The 21,217-nt window shown below is 30.5% G+C and overlaps 2 protein-coding genes across 2 annotated transcripts; both read right to left on the bottom strand.

The window, feature by feature from the left end:
- Nucleotides 1-508: 508 nt before the first annotated feature.
- On the bottom strand, nt 509-2,265 carry LOC103578967 (seminal metalloprotease 1). Its single transcript, XM_008560233.2, has 3 exons — nt 2,024-2,265; nt 1,535-1,711; nt 509-1,282 (listed from the first exon to the last, which is right to left on the bottom strand). The coding sequence occupies exons 1-3, from the start codon at nt 2,226-2,228 to the stop codon at nt 693-695; spliced, it is 972 nt and encodes a 323-aa protein (XP_008558455.1). The 5' UTR covers nt 2,229-2,265; the 3' UTR covers nt 509-692.
- Nucleotides 2,266-10,899: 8,634 nt separating this feature from the next.
- Nucleotides 10,900-15,033, bottom strand: LOC103578938 (cytochrome P450 18a1). Its single transcript, XM_008560200.3, has 5 exons — nt 14,202-15,033; nt 13,953-14,074; nt 13,404-13,833; nt 13,017-13,281; nt 10,900-12,861 (listed from the first exon to the last, which is right to left on the bottom strand). The coding sequence occupies exons 1-5, from the start codon at nt 14,581-14,583 to the stop codon at nt 12,441-12,443; spliced, it is 1,620 nt and encodes a 539-aa protein (XP_008558422.1). The 5' UTR covers nt 14,584-15,033; the 3' UTR covers nt 10,900-12,440.
- Nucleotides 15,034-21,217: the final 6,184 nt, after the last annotated feature.

Below are 21,217 nucleotides of genomic sequence, written 5' to 3'. Positions count from 1 at the left end.
AAATGGTATAAGTTGACAGAAGAGGTGATGAAGGCAGCGGAATTATAAATTTTTCGAATTCGTTGAGCATATAAATTTACTATAATTTAAAAATTATAGTAGATTTATCTATTACAGTGAATAAATTGTGTGTCATGTAGTATATACGTGAATGAAATTATGTGACATCTACTATAATTATCATACAGATGCCAACACTGGTCTGTCTGATTGTGATTATCTGATTATAGTTATAAAATAATAATGATAAATTATAATTACTCTAACTGTATTGATAATGTATATAGTCTATACTTAACAGTTGTTAATAAAATAAATATTTTATCCAACGGAATGTGTTGAGAGAAAAAAATGAAGGCTCAAAAAATTTATAATTATAAAAATGATTTTTTATTAACGACAAATATAATTTTTTTTAACGCTTAAACAATTTTTAGATAGCATATATCTATAGAAAATGTGACGCCACGATAATTGTGTATATTGTAATTAATAATAATGTAAAATGTGGATAACGTATAAACATGTGAGTCAACACAAAAGTGATAACCTGAGACAAATATGTTATTGAATAATAACACAATATCTCGAGTACACGCGCGTATTTTTTTTTTCAACATTAAAATTACATTTTAAATAAATGATAATATATATATATATATATATATACAATTAATGAATGTTATATTTAATTAAAATAATAAATTATTAATCCGCAGCGGTACGGTAGCAATTACTCCTGCGGGTTTTCGTCCTTTGCATTCGTCATTGTACATCTTGCGAACTTTGAAAAGGTCTTTTTTGCTCATGCCTTTGCGCTGTCCAATTTCAATTCCCGGTTTCAGCGGTATAATTGTTTCATTGCCATTTCGCGAGAAGGCCTTGCTACTGTAGTGCATTACGCTGTTGTAATCGTACTCGGTATTGAAATCAGTTACCGTATTGTTGTCATATTTATTGAAGTTGTGTTCCTTGCCAGGCTGAATATTTTCCCATTTCACTTGAATATACTCGTCGCGATTGTAAGTACTTTGCTGATGGTAAAAACCCACTGCGTGTAATATTTCATGGACAATAGTTCCGTGTTTCAGGCAACCGGGATTTTGTAGATTTATAACTTGGCCTTTGTTTTGTTTGCCTACCGAAGACCAGCAACCGGGTTCATTTCCTTGGAAGGTTACATAATTCTTGTCTGTTTTATTATCATACGGACGAAAAACAAGACATGTTTTTTCGTGAAATTCATCTATCGCGTCTACTATTTGGTCAATGTCCTCTTCATCTTTAAAAATTATAAATATTTACTCAAGAATTTAATACATGGACGTAGACATCCAGTGAATTAATTAAGAAAATATTTACTATGTGTCAGAGATTATTTTTTTGCTAAAAATTACTTAACATTTTTAAATTAATCCTGAATCATTTTACCCTAGCGGGTAATATTTGAGTACCAGGATCACTTTAAAAGAGTAAATAAGTTTAAGTAAAAAAAAAAAATCTCCATGTGAATATTTAAATCTGAAAAACTTACCAAAATCGTCTCTTTTAATATAAATAGGAATGCTACCGTTAGGCCATCGCATAGTTTCATCCACAAGGCCGTTTCTTATTTTCGAATCACTATTAGGCATTATATCACCTTCAAATAAGCCACTTAATTCCCATACATTTTCTTTGTCATTTGCACTCCACTGATTGACCCTTTTAACTATCAATTTAACTATATATTATATTAATTTATAAATTTATTGTTTTAAATATACACCACAATAACAAAAACATCTCAACAGCCTTTTTTTTTTATTTTTTAAATTAAAACCTCTTCTAACGCTGAGGTCATTGTAACTATAATCTGTTTTTACGATGTTGTGTTTGTTTTAAGGCCGTTTAGATTTTGAAACTCATTATTATTTAAAGATGTTTATTATGGCGGTGTATATTTTAGATGCTAATGAAAAATAATTAAAGTTTTTATAAATAATAGAGTAAGAAAATAATAATAATTGTTATATTAATTTACATATTTCCTCGCGATTATAACTCGAATCGTAATTTTTAGCAGTATGGTGGACTTTCGGAGGTACTGATTTACTGATTTGTTCATCGGCTTGTAATTTACTACGATAACTATTGAATGCAGTTGCTCCGTAATTATGGTTTGACGAATTTAAAAATAAAATAATAATAGATGTAATAAAACTTTTTAAAATGTTAATTGATGTCATTGTAGAGTTATATATTTCACTCAATGTCTTGTTTGTTCGACAAGTGGACTAGAAATGCTCCCAATTGTTGTACGAAGGATTAATTTATATATATGTATATGATATCATGGGTGATAGAGAACAGCAGGAATCTACACAAATAGATAACGAGTGATAATCCGTATGCGCTGTCACATATAATCTTTGATCTAATTTTTATATACAATTTATATTAACTAGTAGCAATAGTTGAGTAAACTAATGAATTACTTTTATTTGCTTGATTAAATACATAAATAACTACAGATATATTTAATTTAATTGTTTAAAATTTGCCTTGAGAATGTAATTGTGATTGTTAATATTTTATTTACCTTCAGTTTCAAGTATATATACACTTGGAATATTTTATTTATGTAATTAGGTCAAGAATAGTACATGATGTATATGTAGTTGCGATAGTCACACCCGTTGTCGTTGTGTACAAAAACATTGTGACGAGGATTTTTAATTTCCCTGTGAAAGTATATACTAAAATTAATCTTAACTTATTCTTATAATTTTAAACTTTTATTTTCACTATACACCTTATTGTCTATTGAAATATTTATTTTTTCATGCTGGAACACTATATCTTGGATATTAGTTCTAGGTAGTCGCATCCTAGAGGAGAAGTAAACCAGCATGAATTGGATTTGCATGACCTTAAGTACTTGGGTGTCAAAGAACGACTTGACGTAATAGAGCTCGAAATCAAAATATCTATGAAATTTTAATAAAAAATACGAATGGTTGTTGTATATTATTCGAAAACTAACTAGTCTTCAAGAAACTCTTGAAGAAAACCGCAACTTTTTTAATTTCAGGAAATTTGAAATTTTAATAAAAATAAATCTCATCTAATGTAGATAAGAGCAAATAAAATAAAGGTGACAATAAAATGAGATTGAAAAATGCATTTAATTATCGCAGAAATATATCGCAATGAATAAGCAATTTTATATTGTTATCGTTACATATATATAAAAAAAAAAAAAAAAAACAGATTTATTATTTATCGTAATCGTAATTATATTAATTATAAATATACGGAGATATTAAAAAAATGAATAATTAAATTATGGCAAAGGACGTGCAACTAATTGAGAAGGAGGAGGATAATTATAGAATTGATTGTAAGGATGCGTAATTTATTGAATGCAGCCGAAAGTTTTGAGATGGGTAAAAAATAATTAGTTGCGTAAATATATATATATATATGTAAAAATAAAATTATACATTATAAATACATATGTGTATACATATGTGTGTTATGTATGGGCGCGCGAGTGACTGAGGGCAATGACCTGTAACGTTCCAGATTCCGTGTGTGGAACCTCCGCGGTAGCCTAAATTCTAACCGCGGGCTTTTATGTGTTCCAACAGAGTCTGGTGTATGAATGTATCTGTGCGCAAATCGACCTGAGATAAAGGACAATGACTCGCTCGCCTGACCATTCTCTTGGCACATATGTATATGTATATATATATTTTGTATAAGACATATAATAATGTAATATATATTTACACAGTTTAGCATATTCAACATCATTATACGCGGTTTGATACTAAAGTATGTATTAGTTCATCTGGTATTACATCTTTCTTTACAGAACTACGACAAATTTACGTAATTGTCTTTAAATTATTACAAAAAAAATAATTATTATAATTCGTTTCCGCAATTTGTATTTACTATTTTGAAACCATGGTACACACATAAATTAACATTTAAAGTTTGTTTTGATAAAGTAAAAAAATAAAGAAAAAAAAAAAGAACATAGTATGAATTTGGAATAATAATTAACTATATATTGATAAAAAAAAAAAAAAAAAAAAAAAAAATTTGATATAATTGTGATTGTGGTTGTTATTGGAGCTGATGTCAGGGATTAGGACAATTGTTATTATTTTAGTATTGTGGGCACGCGACTTACACACATGCCCTTTTTTTTATTAATGGTGGTTGGCGCGCAGTCAATTGAGAACGTGCGCGCGCGGTTATATACAACTTGGGCCGTTATCTGTAGCGGACTTGCTCGATCACGTTTTTATTTATGGAACACACACCTCGATGAGTGGTTGCTGCTGACTTGGCCCAGCATTAAGGTCTCTCATGATAGTATACGGCAAGAAGACATGGGTAGGATGCCGATCCAAGGCTTGCCAATACACACATCACACCAGACAAGAATTGCACGGATAGGAGTCGACGTGACAACGACCACGACGAGTAGTATCCGAGTACAAAACGCTCGAGGCTCCAGCGGTCATGCACCTGTGAGAGGGAAACATTTGCTCTCCAAAATAATTATTTTAAACGACGATCCCATATATTTACAATTTTACTTGTTTTACAAAAAAAAAAAAAAAAAAAACTGGCAACCCTCTAATCCCCTCTTAATTAATAATTTATCTCAAAAGGGTGTAACGAAAAAGGTGTTTCTTGCAAGCTCCTGCATGACAAAAATATTATTGAAGTCGATTGTCTAATAATTATAAATAAAATCAAAGTGTTTATTTAATTTGTTAATAATATATTTTTTTTCCTTGCTTGTTTAATGAACTGTTAATCAATTTTAGTATCATCGATATATATGTACTTTCCAACTCAACAAAAATAAAAATATTTTTAACGGGTATAAATCGTTGAACCGATTATTTATTGATAACAATTTATTTAATGGATAAAAAAACTGTAATAATATTTTTGGATCTGAAAATAACAAAACCAGCGAGGATCTTTTTAGATAATCCCAAGCCACGGAAGTGGGGTAAAACCTGCCATGCCAAACTGTTCATTCAGTGAGAGGGAAAGTGTCTCTTGGCTATATATGCCGCATACTAAAGCCTATACTCACACGCCAACTGTCAATATATATATGTATACATATATATATATATATATATTTAATATGTAGCATTGAGTGCGTACCACTGCGGTACCACCGGCTGCCACGTCTGTCTGTATCCATCCGTTCATTCACTCTACATTTATTATTATTTTTTAGATATTTACATACTTAACTTAATAATAATTATTATTATTATTACTTAATTGTTTGGTTATACGCTCGGTCAAGTATATATTCTTATTCGTTAAATCAACACACAAACTCCATTATCTCCCAGTTATTTAGATAAACTCATTATATTATTTAATAATAAGTAATTGCGGTAATAATTTTATTCATTATTAACATTCATTGAGTATTACTTAACTTGTACAAATAAAATCAAATCAATGAGGTGAATGTATTATAATATATTTAATTTCGATTAAAACAAACAGAATAATTTTCTGCGCAAAAAATTACTATTATTATTATTATTATTTTTTTTTTTTTCCAGAACAAAGCAGGAAAGTTTGTAAATATGTATGTCTGGTGTTATTATTATAAATACAAATGTATGTATACATATAGATTTTTAAAAGTTTTGCGGGTATCAATAGCACATCAAACATGAGAAAGCCCTGACTTTCGAGTACATTGACCCCTGGCATCATGTCGCGTCCTCAACTCAAACCCAATAGAGCTATAACATTCATCTTAATCCTTTCTATAATATACATATATATATTTATATATCTACTGTTCCCTTTTCACCAATTCACTCGTTGTATACATGTATATATGTATATATTAAATGTTAATTTACCATAAACTTTCTTATATGCCTGGTAGGCCTAAATAAACGTTATATCTTCCTATCATATTTGTGGTACACTCTTTATTAAACCGACTATCTGTCTACTACATATATGACTCTCTTGGGTACATATATTTCTCTATAACCGCTTTCCTGTCACCGATAAATTCATTAAGCATAATTATTTTTTAAATACCGCATTATCAGTATATATATAAATATATTTATGTTTTTTTTTTTTTTTAATTATTGTTTTATTAATACATGAGTGATTTTTATTTATTTTTAAATTAATTGGTAATAGCCAGCCTAGTGAGTCATATAACGTCTGATGATGACGACTCGAAAGTAGCCTTCAATATCAGAGGTCGTAGAAACAGACGAAATTCAAATACAGCTAATAAATGACTGTCTCCTTTTAAATGATGTCTATTTTTAAATGTCTGCGAAATAGACAAAATAAAAAATAAAAAAAAAAATTCTAAAATAAATGAATAATTAAAAAACAAATTTTTAAACACTTTGGTATCGAGTAGACTTTAACGAGTAGACGGTGTGCTGTCAATGTTTGCTGTAAAATATATATATATATGTATATATAAATCGAAAAGTAACAGCGAGTGTGTATACAGCAGTAGCAGGAGCAGTAACAGCAATAGCAGGAGCAACAGCAACTTTAGTCGCGCAAATAATAAGAAGAGAAAGGGGAAGGGCGCCAGTGGAGGTGGACGCCACACCGTCGTTCCGTCGTACAGAGTTCGTTGAACTCTCTACCTACAGAGTGCTCAAGGGAGCAAACGCCGATGGACTGCAATTTACCTGTCTACGCAGGTGAAAAGGTGTCGCACGTCGACCTAATTTATCATACATTAATAATTGTAGTTAAACATACATCAAACATACATAACACATCTGTGTACATTAATCTATCTACTGTAATTTCAGCCACAAATAAAATTAACAATTAATTAAATAGACTCTCAACAAATCAACAGAGTAATGTGTGTATTCAATTGATATTAATATCACTAATTTATTTTTTTTTTTTATTTTTTTTTTTTTTCGAAGTATTTAATAAAGAGATAATAACTTTTTTACTTTTTGTTCTTGACTTCTGTATATATATATAGATATAGATATATTTTACGAGACTCGTTACCGTTTATTCCATGTATATCGATATAGCGGATAGATAAAATATTCAATTGTTCCCGAGATATTCGTACAAGTATATATATATAGATAAATTATAATAAAATATGCGAACAAACTCTGGTAAGATTTAAGCGATATTAATATAAGCGAAACTGGGTTATCAGAACGCAGCTTGCCTTGCGGACCGGTTCTTCGTTGCCTTGGTGATTTTTTTTTTACGTTTTTATTTCTGCGATGATACAGACTTTGATAAACCATTCTCCTACTCGGATTATTTATTTATTTATTTATTTTTTTTTCAAATTTTTAAATTTATAGACTGTAGTGTGTATGATTTGTTCTAGAGTATTAAAAGTCATAAGCCATAACAAATTTGTAGGTCTCGACTACATCTGATATGATATACACAGATGTATTAACTGCGTCATAGAAAGTTTAATTATTAACATACATATTTTTTATTTCAGCCAATATACATGTACAGTTGTTAAAAAGAAATTCAATATATTAATTTCAAGTAGCCGAGTAAAGATCTTACATATACATTTAAACGTTGGTATTATTTTAGTATATATTTATATGCAGCATTAAGAGAGAGAGAAAGATCAAAGGATTATTTTCATTCCATATATACAGAGAGAGTGGTTATTTATGTTGCATGGTCCCGACGAGTCACATTTCGTCGGTCAACGCGAGATATTAAGTGTCCCCGGGCTAAGAACACGATCACGCGCAGGTCACTGACAGCGCGGCTATCGCCATATCGCCGTTGTTGCTGTCGTACGTTTCTCCACCTTGCAAGGACACGAACTTGCAGCGGCAGTAGTCACACACCACTGCGTGCACATGAGAAAAGACGATCGCGAGGGTTCGTGGGGAGGGAGAAGGTTCTTGAACCCTCTGGCATGTTCTTCTGCATTATAATCACAACATTTACCACTCGACAACAAGACATAACATATTTTATAAATTGTTTGAAAAATATTAACAAATTACAATTATTATTCGACAACAATTAAGGATACAGACGATATTTATCTCGGTAATTGCCGAGCACCCGAACACCCGAGCAAGGTGTCAAACATTCAAATTTTTTTTTTCTTAAGAAATGTATAACACTTTTTTATTCATTCCATATATAGTACTTAATATATCAATGTAAAGTGAAAATACCGTTTTTTTTTCTCCTCTCGAGTGTGGAGGTGCCTGCCTGTGTGTACATCAGAATTTTCTATAAATTATCTATGTGCTTCGTATTTTGCCAGAGACATAGTTTTTATCTACAACTGGTTCTTGTATAAAAAAAAAAAATATGTAAACATTTAATTTGTTTTATTTGTTTTTAGTTGTTTTTTTTTTTTACCAAAATTAATAAACTATCAATTTTTACGCTTATTTCATTTTAATGCGCAGATATGGAGTTGAATAAAAGTGGGGGAGTGAATAAGCTCATTATTGCAAGCTTCTGCATTCCAAACTCATGGACTTAACCGTTTTTATCTATTATAAATCAAATCTAAGTAATTAGTAATTAATCAATACAAAATTTTCATCTAAAATTGAACAAATAGCTTTTAAAATGAAGTAAATGATTTTATGAAATTGTTTGATTAATTTAAGGAACCAAGGGAGTTGTCATCATCACCAGAAAGTAGCTCATATAACAGCTGCTCATACAACCGGTAGCAGAGACATCAACGAGGGAATCATCATTATCATCATCACCAGTGACTTTCCAACCCAGTAAAAAAATAATTTTTTTGCGGGTATCATCGACGAAAAATTATTGTACTTTTTTGAATTTATCCAAACAAACTGTGATGCCATTTTTCGATTTGAAGATAACAAGGCCAGCGGCGATAATTTTAGATAATTGCGGAGCGCTTAAGTGGAGTAAATTCTGGTATGCTAAACTCTCATTCAGTTTATTCAGTGATGCACCCTGAGTACATAATTACTGTACTTGTAATTTAATTTATTACCATACATGAGAATAATATTTTAATTCTTCAGTAGAAACAACAAAAATTAAGAATAATAATTGTGTTGAAAAAAAAAAAAAAAATTTTGACTTCAAGTATACAGGAAAATTCCAGACAATGACTCACGGATTTAATCATTGCCGGACTTGGCATTCATTTATACTACTTGCAATCAGTAATTGCACTAATATACACGATATCAGTAATTATGTGGACATAATTAATAACAATAATCATTTAACATCAACGAAATTATTAGACTATAAGTGATAAAATATATATTAAGTAAATATATTAATGAAATATTATTATTTATTATATAAAGGAACTTGTCTAATAATTTATTGATTTAAGAAGACAAGGACGTTCAAAAAAATAAATTTTTAAAATTTTTTCGAGAAAATAAAAAAAGGTGAATCGAGTTTCATAATTTATTTCAAAGGCCCATGAACCATACCTTGTGTGAAAATAATAATAAAAATAATACGCAACAACAACAGTCGTCGATCGCTCGTGCCCTTCTCAGGCGCGCGCGCGCGCACGGAAGCGTATAAGCGGACCGAAAGTGAAAGCCTTTTGAATATGTAGACATATACATTTATATATATATACATATATACATTTTTTTTTTTTACAGGTATATACAAAAACAAAAATAGCTCCAGAATATCTCGAGTAAATGAATAGGATTTAGCCGATCGACGATTATTATTTAATGAGTAATTAGTGCATTAGATATGTATGTGTATCTAAGTGTACTTGTACTCAAGATTTGACCGATTGCCGAGGAGTAATTCAATGAATTAATTTTAAACTTTTACGGCAACATAATTCAATATATATAGACATTCCAATAAGATATATACATATATATATATATGGATACGTGTGTTACTTAAAAGTACGCGAAGATAGAGATACGACCGGCCTCGAACTCACCAACACATGCACGCGTCTATATAATCTCGGAGTTTCAAACGACATAACACGATCGTCGCGGCATTTATACACATCAACACACATACACACATGCCAATGCTTTTCATTATTTTCGTATTAATATATAAATAATTCAACGATTTTTTTATCCACATATTTTTTTTTTATTCCTCAGAGTTGTTTTTTATCCTGTTTTTATTTTTTTTTAGCACATACTTATGAGTATGATGTAAGAGGAAAATTCATTCACCTCTATTAGAAGTGCGCAGTTGATCTTGCGGCGTGTATTAGATTACGAAAGATTTACATGAACCTTGATAGATGTCAATGGCCCTTTACCAGCAGAATATATATACCACGTAATTAATGATATCATCCCGGAAAAAATTTCCATCGTTTAAATATAATACGCAATGTGGATTGGTTAAGTTTTATATATTTATACACGTTTACCAATCATCAATAATATTTTTTTCACACATTTATTACTCAATAAATATGTATATTATTTATTACCTTTTTTTTCTTTTTCTTTTTCTTTTTTTTTTTTTTTTTTTTTTTATTCAATTATGTTATTTTTTATGTATTTGTTAAGATAAAAATATTCCTCAATTAAATAAATAATTACATAAGGTTATTAAGGTAAAATAACAGTAATAAACAAAACAATAAACGGTTATTAATAATAATGAGTACAGTTTATTTATCAAAATTTTTTTTATTGTCGTGTGGCCAATAAACCTTTTTCTAATGTAATTATCACAAATCTAAATACATAAATAAAATCAATCATCTGTCTACATGACTCGATTAAAAAATAGTAATAATAATTAAAAAGAAAAAAAAAACAATTGTACATTATTTATAAATGGAAATACATGTTTTATTATTACAATTACAAAACTCGGATATGTGGATCGTTGTATTATTAACTGAAAAGTACATTAAATTAATTAACAGCAAATGAACACATATGGACTTATAAAGTGAAATAAGAATGTTTTATTTAAAAGTATAAAAAGAACTGCGGATTTTATAAATTATAGAGCATTAATAATTTAATAATAATAAAAATTAAAAAAAAATGATTTATCTTTCTTACAAATTCTCTTATTTATTGTCTCTTTATCAGTATTACAATGTAAGTGTCTTATTTATATATTTCAATTTAAATTCTTTTTTTTTCTGTTCTTGTATTTTTTTATTGCATCGTCTCGCGCGTGTACTCAGACGTCGAGTATTCAATATATATATATATATAGATATATTCACGTGGCAGACGGGCCGACCTCACACGCGCAACATATAAACGATAAGATTGGTCAGTGAACTAAACAGACTGCATATTGAACTTGAGGTAATGCGATAAACAATCAAAAATATGACCACTGCGTGTATCACGACGCGACCTATGTTCGAGAATAAACAATGAGAATTATTTTAAGAACATGCCGTTTAAAGGCATTGAACAAAAAAAGAAACTGTGGAAGCTTGTAATAATAAATAAGTATATCATTAAATTGATCAATGTGTGTATGTGTGTGTGTGTGTGTAAATGGGTGTGTTGAATGTCTGTTTGTGAACAAGTATATAAATGTGTAAGAGAATAATTTGGTAAGACTAAATAAGGATAAAAAAAAAAGAAACAATTTGTTTTTTTTCTTCGGAAAAAACCGCAGGTCAGTCTTATTATCATATTGGTTATACAAAAATAGCGCATGGTATTACTGTCATCATTATAGAGTTTTATATACAATCTATATATGAGATCGCGCACGCCCAACTGGCAGTTATATACTTTTGGCACATATCTTCGCGGTAATAATCATTAATAATAATATTATTTAAATGTAAATAAAACAAAAACAAAAAAAAAAAAAAAAAAAAAAAACAGATGCGATGAAACATTATCTCTCATTCTCTTTTGCTCTTAATTTTAAGTTATAAAACTCTGCATAGTCATATATATACATATATGCATATACAAAGATAATGGTATTAATGTACAAGTAACTAATTATTAAGTTGTTCACTAGTAAATAAATTAATGTTATTAATTAAAATAATAATAATGATAGTGTTTAAAATTAATAATGATAATAAATAAATAATATGGCGGCGGGTTTACAACGAAGGCGCTGACACATTTTGGTGTTTGATTTGTACTGCTTGTCGCGCGCCATCGAAAATTGTTCATCTTCTCAAGCTTATACGCACATTCACACTTACACATATTACATACATTCATCCATACATCTATTATCTATAAATCTATCTAATTATCTAGCTACCTAACTAATATTATCTCTTGTCGTTTTTTTATTACTTTTTTTTTTCTTTTACTTACGATCACATACTCTATATACGAACATATATATCACACATTCATGGCTCTGATTGTTAATTTTTTTTTCTTTTTTTTTTTTTTTTCTGTCTGTCATAAATAGCTAAGGCGTGCATTAGAATTTTAATGACTGCCGATATTTCTCAACGGACTGCTAATTGTTTCGTGTTGAAAATCAGGAATGTCGAGATGTCTTTGTGCCAGGCAGACTTTGAATGGATCAGGTGTGACAGTGACACCGGCGTTGCCTCTTAAACTGGGCAGCGATGCGCCTTCGGGCAGTTTTATGTCGAAAGTGTGAAGAAGTGAACTGAAGAATAGGAAGAGTTCCATGCGAGCAAGTACATCGCCCAAACACATTCTGCGTCCCACGCCAAAGGGCATAAAATACTCGGGTTTACAGACTTTACCCTCGGCTGAGAGAAACCGCGTTGGTCGGAAGTCTTCTGGCTCGACCCACAGATTCGGATCCATGTGAACTGCATGGAGTAGCGGTACTATTTGCGTTCCTGCTGGTATTGTGAATCCGTTAAACGTAACTTCTCTGCGCAAACAAAGAAAAACGGGTAAAATTAAAAAACATGTTTTATTTAAATTTTTTTATCCATAAATTTAAATTTAATTTTTTTAATCTTGTATTATATAAAGAGAGAAAATAAAAATGTAATAAACGAATAAAGAAAAGTTGATTGAACTTACTTAGTAGTTGCGTGAGTGGTTCCAAGTGGTACAATACTGGATCTCCTCATTACTTCGAGAATTGTGGCTTCGGTAATTGGTAAGTAAGGAAGGTCTTCCAACGCGGGCATACGTGATCGCCCAACAATTTGGTCCAGTTCTTCTTGGACGGCTTTGGCTGCCTCTGGATGGTGTAGCATTAAAATTACAGCCCATTCCAAAGTCGTTTTCACGGTTTCCATTCCGGCAGAGAACAAATCACCCAGTATTTGCTGCATTTGACGATCTGTAAAATAATACCACGAAAAAATTTAATAACAAAAATCTAATTAAATAAAAAGAAAGTTTATGCTTTTCGGTGATCATTATTATTATTATTATTATTATTATTTCTTTATAAATACTAACCGTGATCTTTTCCCTGGAATAACATTGCGGACCTTCCTTCTGTGCGAGCTTTCTCAATTTCTAGTAGATAAGCGTCCACGAGATCTCGTACATTTTCTTTGTCAAAGGTGTTGCGGTGTTCGTCAACAGTTTCTTGGAAAAATTCGGCCATTTCAATTCGATTGTGAGTTATTTTATTACGGACTTTGCAAAGTCCGGGCAGGTATCGCATCAATGGGATGAAATTAACAGGAACCATTCTACCAAAGAGTTTGAAACCTTCATCTATTAGTTCCATAAATCTTCGGAATTTGGCATCGCCGTGTTGGAACCGGACTCCCATGATGATCGAGCAGATGACATTGCTGATTGATATACTGAGCGAAGGTGAAAGATCTGTTGGAGCGCCGCACTTGATTGATAGTGTGTGCATCAGAGTTTCTATCTCCCGCTAAACAACAAATAATTCAAATTTTCAAAGTTAATTTTATTATTTTTTTTTTTTTTTGCGGGGAAAAAAAACAAATTTTGTAAAAGAAAAATAAAATAAAGGTTTTCCGGAAAACTTACTTTGATTCTGGTCTCCATGGATTTTTTTCCGTTTCCCATGTAAGTCATGCCGAAACCTCGTAACTTTTCATGAAGGAATTTTCTCTGTTCTTTCCACATCGCACCTTCAGTATTGATAATACCTATATGATGCACACAGAATACATAATTGTTTAGTATTATATTATTATAAAATACAAATGAACATGATTAGATTATAATTATAGATGTAGAGAATAAGAAGAAGAATAATAAGAATAAATAACTTACCATAACCGCCGAGAATATTCATGAATTCAGTGTGTGGCCTTCCGGAAAAATCTTCTCGCCGGAATGTTTCTCGAATGGTACGATAGTCGCTTAGAACAATAATAAGCTGACTACCAAGTTTAGCACTGAACATTGACCCGTATTTAGCAGCTAATCGACCAAACTGCAGATGCAAGTCACCCTTTATGAACGGGAGATAACCGAGAATGGGGAATCCCCAAGGTCCGGGCGGCAAACGTCGCAGATTCCGGGCCCAATAAATCAGTTTGACTAGTCCAAATACCATAATGAATACCACAATATTGTAGATATTTATTATTTCAACCTTGCTAATGTCTTTTGTGAGACCCCGAATACACTGTACCGCATATTCCACAAACATTTTTACGCTTTTTTTTTCCTCGATTTATTAAAAATAAAAATGAAATAAAACGTTATCTATTAAGTTCGTTAGCTCGAATGCACAGTCTCACCAATTTTAATGAAGAATAATAAAAAGTTTCGTTATACTTATATCAAGTGATAATTGTCTGCTCTATATATTATTATTTATTGATAATGAGAGATGTTGAAAATCGGTTGGTTCAATAATAATGAGAGCGACAAGTGAGTATAATTAGTTAAATTATTACAAGTGTACTACTATTATAATTGTTAATAAGTAGTATAGATAGATATACATATAATATATGGATATGTATATTAATGAAAATGATCGTTAGCCGTAGCCGCGAGCAGAGTAGTAATAAGTGATCGCGGTGTTTGGACGACGATACGACTATACGACTGAACCGATACGATTATATTGTGAGGCGGAGAGCCCACCAGAAGAAATGAATGTATACTAACATACACCTTCTTGTCCTTGCTGTCTTATATAGTGACTCATCAACCACAGGCAGGCAGGCGACGGCGTGTAGAGCGGGCGTTTGACACCGGGCGTTAGAGTGGGAGGTGAGGGCGGCGAAAGAATGGATGTGCGGTCAACTTGTTGCGTTTGTGCGGGGCAATTGAGATAGTAGTATGCGAGTCAATGCGAGTAGTTAGCGTTCGTGTATATGACGATCAACAGCTCACATACAACCAGGGGGGAAGAGTATGGGTCATATATACGTCAGCAAAACCGGCAAAACAGACTTACGAGGGCGGGTCCTACCGACACGGAGGTGAGCCTCTTTCGCCTCCTTCTTCTTGTGTTATGTCCACCACCCGCTCCGCACACAACACACACTATCCTATCCCCTTTCACAGCTCGTTAAGAGAGACCACTGCCGCAACACGGTACAGCCAGTGATGCGTGCGCTCAGACAACAGCTCTGCCGATCCATCCCGCCGAATAAGCTTTTATTTTTTTAAGCTACTTATTTTTTACAGCACACACCACCAGCATCGGTATCAGCACCAGCATCAGCACCAGCATCAGCACCAGCCAGCTTGCTCTTGCTGTTATTATATTATTAACAGCACAACAACAACACCAACCACCGACCAACCACCCAACTAACTTACACGCTATTATTATTTGGTAAATGAAATTGCTACTGCTCTTGCTCCTGATGCTGTTACTGTTACTGCTCCTGCTCCTGTACCGCGATTCCCTTTTACATTTTACCCATGTAATGATACCAGAGACCAGAAATTAGTAACAAAGATGAGAACGTACACTCTGTATCTGCATTAACATTGCTAATAATAATACATATATACAGGTGGTAGCAGCATATACCACAGATGTAAAGTCAACAGCCAATGCGCGCGGGATAGGGACCGGAGAGCGGAGAAAAAAAACGGGAGAGTTGCGCGCATATATATATATACTATACGCTACAGAATTATACATATTATACATACGTATGTATATACGAGTACATGTTCAATGTAAGATCGCAATTCCATTCAAAATTGTCTTGGTCTTAATGCTGGTGGCAGCTACTCCATCTCTATATATATATATATGCCTTTATACATTAGGCAGACCCACATGTATCAACAATCATATCGTTAATCGATTTTTTTTTTTTTTTTTTTTTTTTTTATCAGCATACTTACGTTACAGACACTAATATATATTTACACAATACATATATATATATTTCACAGAAAAATTAAGATATCGGTAATTTTACTGCAGTTATGTATACTCTGTCATTTAGTTTTTTTTTTTATCAACATATGTCAGTAACTGCTCAAATTATAACTTTTAAAACTATATAAAATAAAAGTAATAGTAGACATTTAATATTAATTTTCTATAAATTATTTATTAATATAATTAATCACTTTGTTTTAATGAATATTTTTATTAATAAATTTAATTGACAATAAATTATAAATTTACAAAAATAATAATTATGAGTGATGAGAGAAAATGAATAAAAATTTTGATTAAACATTGAGTCATTCGTTAATTATTTCCCTCTTTCTTTTTCTTATAAATTAATACCTGTGTACATAAATTTTTGGCAAATAACTTATATAATCTAGAGATAACGTCAGATATGATCAATCAAAAGATACCAGATTTTTTTCTCTTGTGTAAGAAAAAATTTAAGCTGCCACAAATTTTCAGTTCGTTCGCCAATAATCTTGTGTCTGTCAACCGTAGCGGTCATTGAACTCGTTCCCGCTTCTCTCTCATTGCTCCTTTCTTTTTTTTTTTTTTTTGTGACTTGAATTATGCACCTCGTATTAATATATACAAAAACTAAGTCCAGTATAAATAGTGATATTTAAAACTTATTAAAAATTCAAATAAACTTAACTCGACTATTGATAAAAATATACGTGCCCATTAAATTCGGTAATTTTGCATACGTTAAGTATTCAAACGTTTATATTATAAATTCATTAGTGGTTATATATTAATTTGTTAAAGTTATTCGAAAATTAAATTCCAGCTAAAAAATATGTATGTAAACGTCACCTCTCAGCTAATAAATATAATACTACTAAACTTTTTTTATGCATTTTTTAAATCAAATCTTGGGCAGTCTGGGATGACGAGTTCAAATTTTTTTTGTTGCAAATATCCGCAAAGATACCTTGACATTCAGTAAAGTATTATTATTTCAGTAATAATTAATTTTTATTGTTATACCCATGACACAAATTAATTAATTAATTTTTTTTATTTTCCATTGATATTTCAAAATTATAGCAAAAATTATTTTATATTAATTTATGTATATATTATAATGTGGTATCATTTTTTGTATAAGTTTACAAGTTGTATTTAAAGAAGAAAGAAGAAAAAAAAATGATTATGAAAATAATTTAAGGCCCAAGTACAATTTGCAGATTCACGGGTAACGTACTGACTGAAAAATATAGTTAAAAAAAAGAGAATAGACGTTAAGTGTCCAACAGGTTTTGTTTCTAACGCGGCCAACCCGTGTAGTAGCCACTACTCAGTAACGGTGTGGCACTCTGGCCAACGTGGTTTTTGGAACTCCGTTATTTCTTGTACGCGGTGTGATCTCGTTTGTGCGTATATGTATATATACATATAAGCTGTTAGAAATCAGGTCATGAGCGCTATTCAAAATTGCCCTTGTTTTTTTTTATTATTTTTATATTTTTTTTATTCTTTACGACGGTATTGTATGCGCGATATGACAGAACTCCCGCGCTCTCCGGCCTCTTTATGGATTTTTTTATTATACTCAACGCTGACGGAGTACAGCCGTACAGCCGTACAGTCACAGTTAAGTTAAACCCTTATGAGCCGTTGCAGTTCCTGTTAAAATACGCCATCACATCTTATACATGTCAATGATAAATAATTGCATATTCATTATTATAATTATTTTTAAAAAATGCAAATTATAATTTTTAATTAGATGTATATATATTGATAACAAAACGACATTGATTAATAATTAATAAAATAAAATAAAATAAAATAAAATAAAATAAATAGTTATAGTTATTAGTTGGAATTCAACGCATGACTATCACTGACCACTGCTATTCAACCATTTGATATACATGTACACCCAGATCATTGAACTTTACTATAAAACTTGATGCAACCAAGTTTCACCGGTATATAACTCTTGGGTCCAACGATTTATAATTTCCACGTGTGACACGAGGCAAGCCAACTCTTTATATTTATATATATATATATATACTTATACATATTTGTATACATCGTGTTATGTTGAATGTTTGTACGTGTGCAGCTTTTATTTATTCCTGCAGAGCACGAAAAATATTAATTATAGCATTGATGCAATTGATAAACCACGCACTTATTATATATGTATATGTATATATAATATATACATATAGCATCGTTTATGATTATTAGGTCGGATTATGTAACTGAAATGCTGAGTGTACAATGATCTCAAATCGAAAATTATTTTTTTGACGTTAAATTATTTTTCACAATCTTGATGCATTGGCAAAAATTTATGTACGAAATATGTCAAACAGCGAATTGGTAAATTTTAATTGCTTAATATACATCGAGATTCGGTCAACCCTTAATTAATTATGACAACTTTTTATTGTTTTTTTTTTTTTTTTTTTTTTTAATTAATTTATTATTTTAATTGTCATTTATTGATGAAAAATAGTAATTAGGACACAAGGGTTTTTTGGGTCGTTGATTTAAATTCAAAGTTTTAAGTTTCGAAATTAAACATGACAGATCCAATGTGCCGAGCCAAAATAAAAAATATAAAACTAACAAAAATGAAAAAATAAATAAAAAGGTGGAAGAAAATAGTTCGAAATCAGTGATCCAAAAGACTTTCACAATCTCATTTTTTATTCAAATTTTATTAATAAAAAAAAAATTAAAAAAAAAAAAAAAAGATTTTTATACCTTTTAAAATTTTTATTATAATATACATAAAATTTGACATTTTATCTTTATAGTCATATATATCATACTGTCTATTAAAATAATTTAAATATTATGTATAATTTTATCAGAGAAAATTTCATGGGCCAATTGTTAGTAGCTCAATGGCCTTTAATTATTATATATTATTTCAATAAAGTTATTATACAATAGTGTAATATTATAATTTGGTAAAATCAAATATTTGTCGGTTATTGATTGAGCAAGAGCGTCTGTATTAATTGTGAAATAACGATGAAATTTCAACAGACATCTAAAGTATGGACATTAGTAAATCGCATTTTATAGAAGAGGAAATCCAATAGCAAAGGAGGCAAAAAACGACGATTAGAAAGATGTTTCTTTTTCTTACACAAACATATATATATATATATATATATATATATATATAAACCCAACACATACATTTACGAGCCATACATACACGCACCTTTATCTATATGTATATATATATCTACAAATACTTGTCATATTATGGCTTCGGCAATTTCGACCGGTCGATGACCCCGCGCGTGCCGCACTTTCGCCCGAATCCGTAAAGCAAGAATCGACATTTCTGTACCTACTAGGTATACCGGGTTGTAAATAGGTAGATTGCCAAGAAAGAATATACTCCGTAAAATGAGGACATTAGGAAACAAAAAAAAATTTAATAAATTATATTAAACGAAGAAAAAGGTGAATAAAAAAAAATTAAAATAAGAATGAGAATAAGAGGAAGAAGAATAAAAAAAGCATTTTTATACTGCGGTTTTTAAGCTCTCGTGGATTAGATGGTCTATCCAATCCAATCCAATAATATATACATACATATATATATATATATATATGTATGAGATGTATACCGAGTTTTACCGCCAAAGATTATAATTTTGTCAAGGTTTCCTTGTAATCTATCAACATTCTTTTCCCACTTGGCTCTCTCTCTCTCACTCAAATTCCTTCTTTCTCTCCTGCTTCTGATTATATCCGTAATTTGACTTACGACTCAGCATACCATTGACATATATGTGCATATAATTATAATATTTTAGAACCTTTCTATCACACACATTTAAATATATATTTAATATTACTATTTTTTTTAACAAATATTATTATAATGTCAATGTATAATTTAAATATTATTATAAAATTTTACGAAATTTAATTGTTAAATTTTGATAATTATTTTTTTTTATTCAAATTTAATCGTTTTAAAATTTACAATATTATTGATGAGACAGTAAAAAGAAATTTTTATTACTTAATAGTTATATGTAAAAATGAATTGTTATCAGCTTATTATCATAAATAATTACAAAGAAAATTACATAAACGACTATCGTCATAACCCGCTGATTAGGATTACAATCAAGTAATGATGAAAAGAGATAAAATAACAACAAGGAAATATGTTATCGGTCAAAGAAGGATTTTATAAGTAAACAGACGATATGTAAATTAGTAGGAAATTTGAATGATAATAACAACAAACTTTATAATTGATTTCAAAAATTTTTTTAAAGTGAATGCGATAAGTGTACGTGAAGCTGTCGCTGTACTTCATATATATATATATTGATGATAGTTACACGCAAGACAGACGATATTTAGCTTAAGGCAAGTCACGTGCGACGTCACGTTATATATACTATATACCAAGTACTATATATACATATATAAATAAATATATATACACTAAGAACATAAGAACATAAGAGTAAGTAAGTAAGTAAGTGTACGAAATGTCGCTCTCGCTGTCGTTGAAGCGCGAGGGAAAGGCTGTGCGGTGCAATGCCTGCCGCCAAGCAAACCGTATGACACCCAGCCAATAAAATAGAGTGGGAGAAATACTACATAGCACTTAGAAGGGCAATGCACTTTCAACAATAACAAACTTATCCTTAATGGTTTATGCCTTAAGCTCTATCTCATTACTGCTGTCTTTAATTATCATTTTCATTTTCAGTTTTATATTTCAACTTGCTATCTATCTATATATATATATATATATATACATATACCTATTAAATACTAATTAAGATACCAATTAAAAAGAAATTCTAAAGAGTATTGTGTGCTCACAGCTAAAATGGGAAATACCCATGTTTTATTTAGTTCGTGGCTTAGTATCGTTATCCTAAACTACTGGCCTAGATCC

The sequence above is a fragment of the Microplitis demolitor genome, chromosome 3 (assembly GCF_026212275.2).
Source record: "Microplitis demolitor isolate Queensland-Clemson2020A chromosome 3, iyMicDemo2.1a, whole genome shotgun sequence".
NCBI lineage: Eukaryota > Metazoa > Arthropoda > Insecta > Hymenoptera > Braconidae > Microplitis > Microplitis demolitor.
The sequence above is the reverse complement of the archived record's forward strand: the minus strand, read 5'-3'. Positions and strand labels throughout refer to the sequence as shown.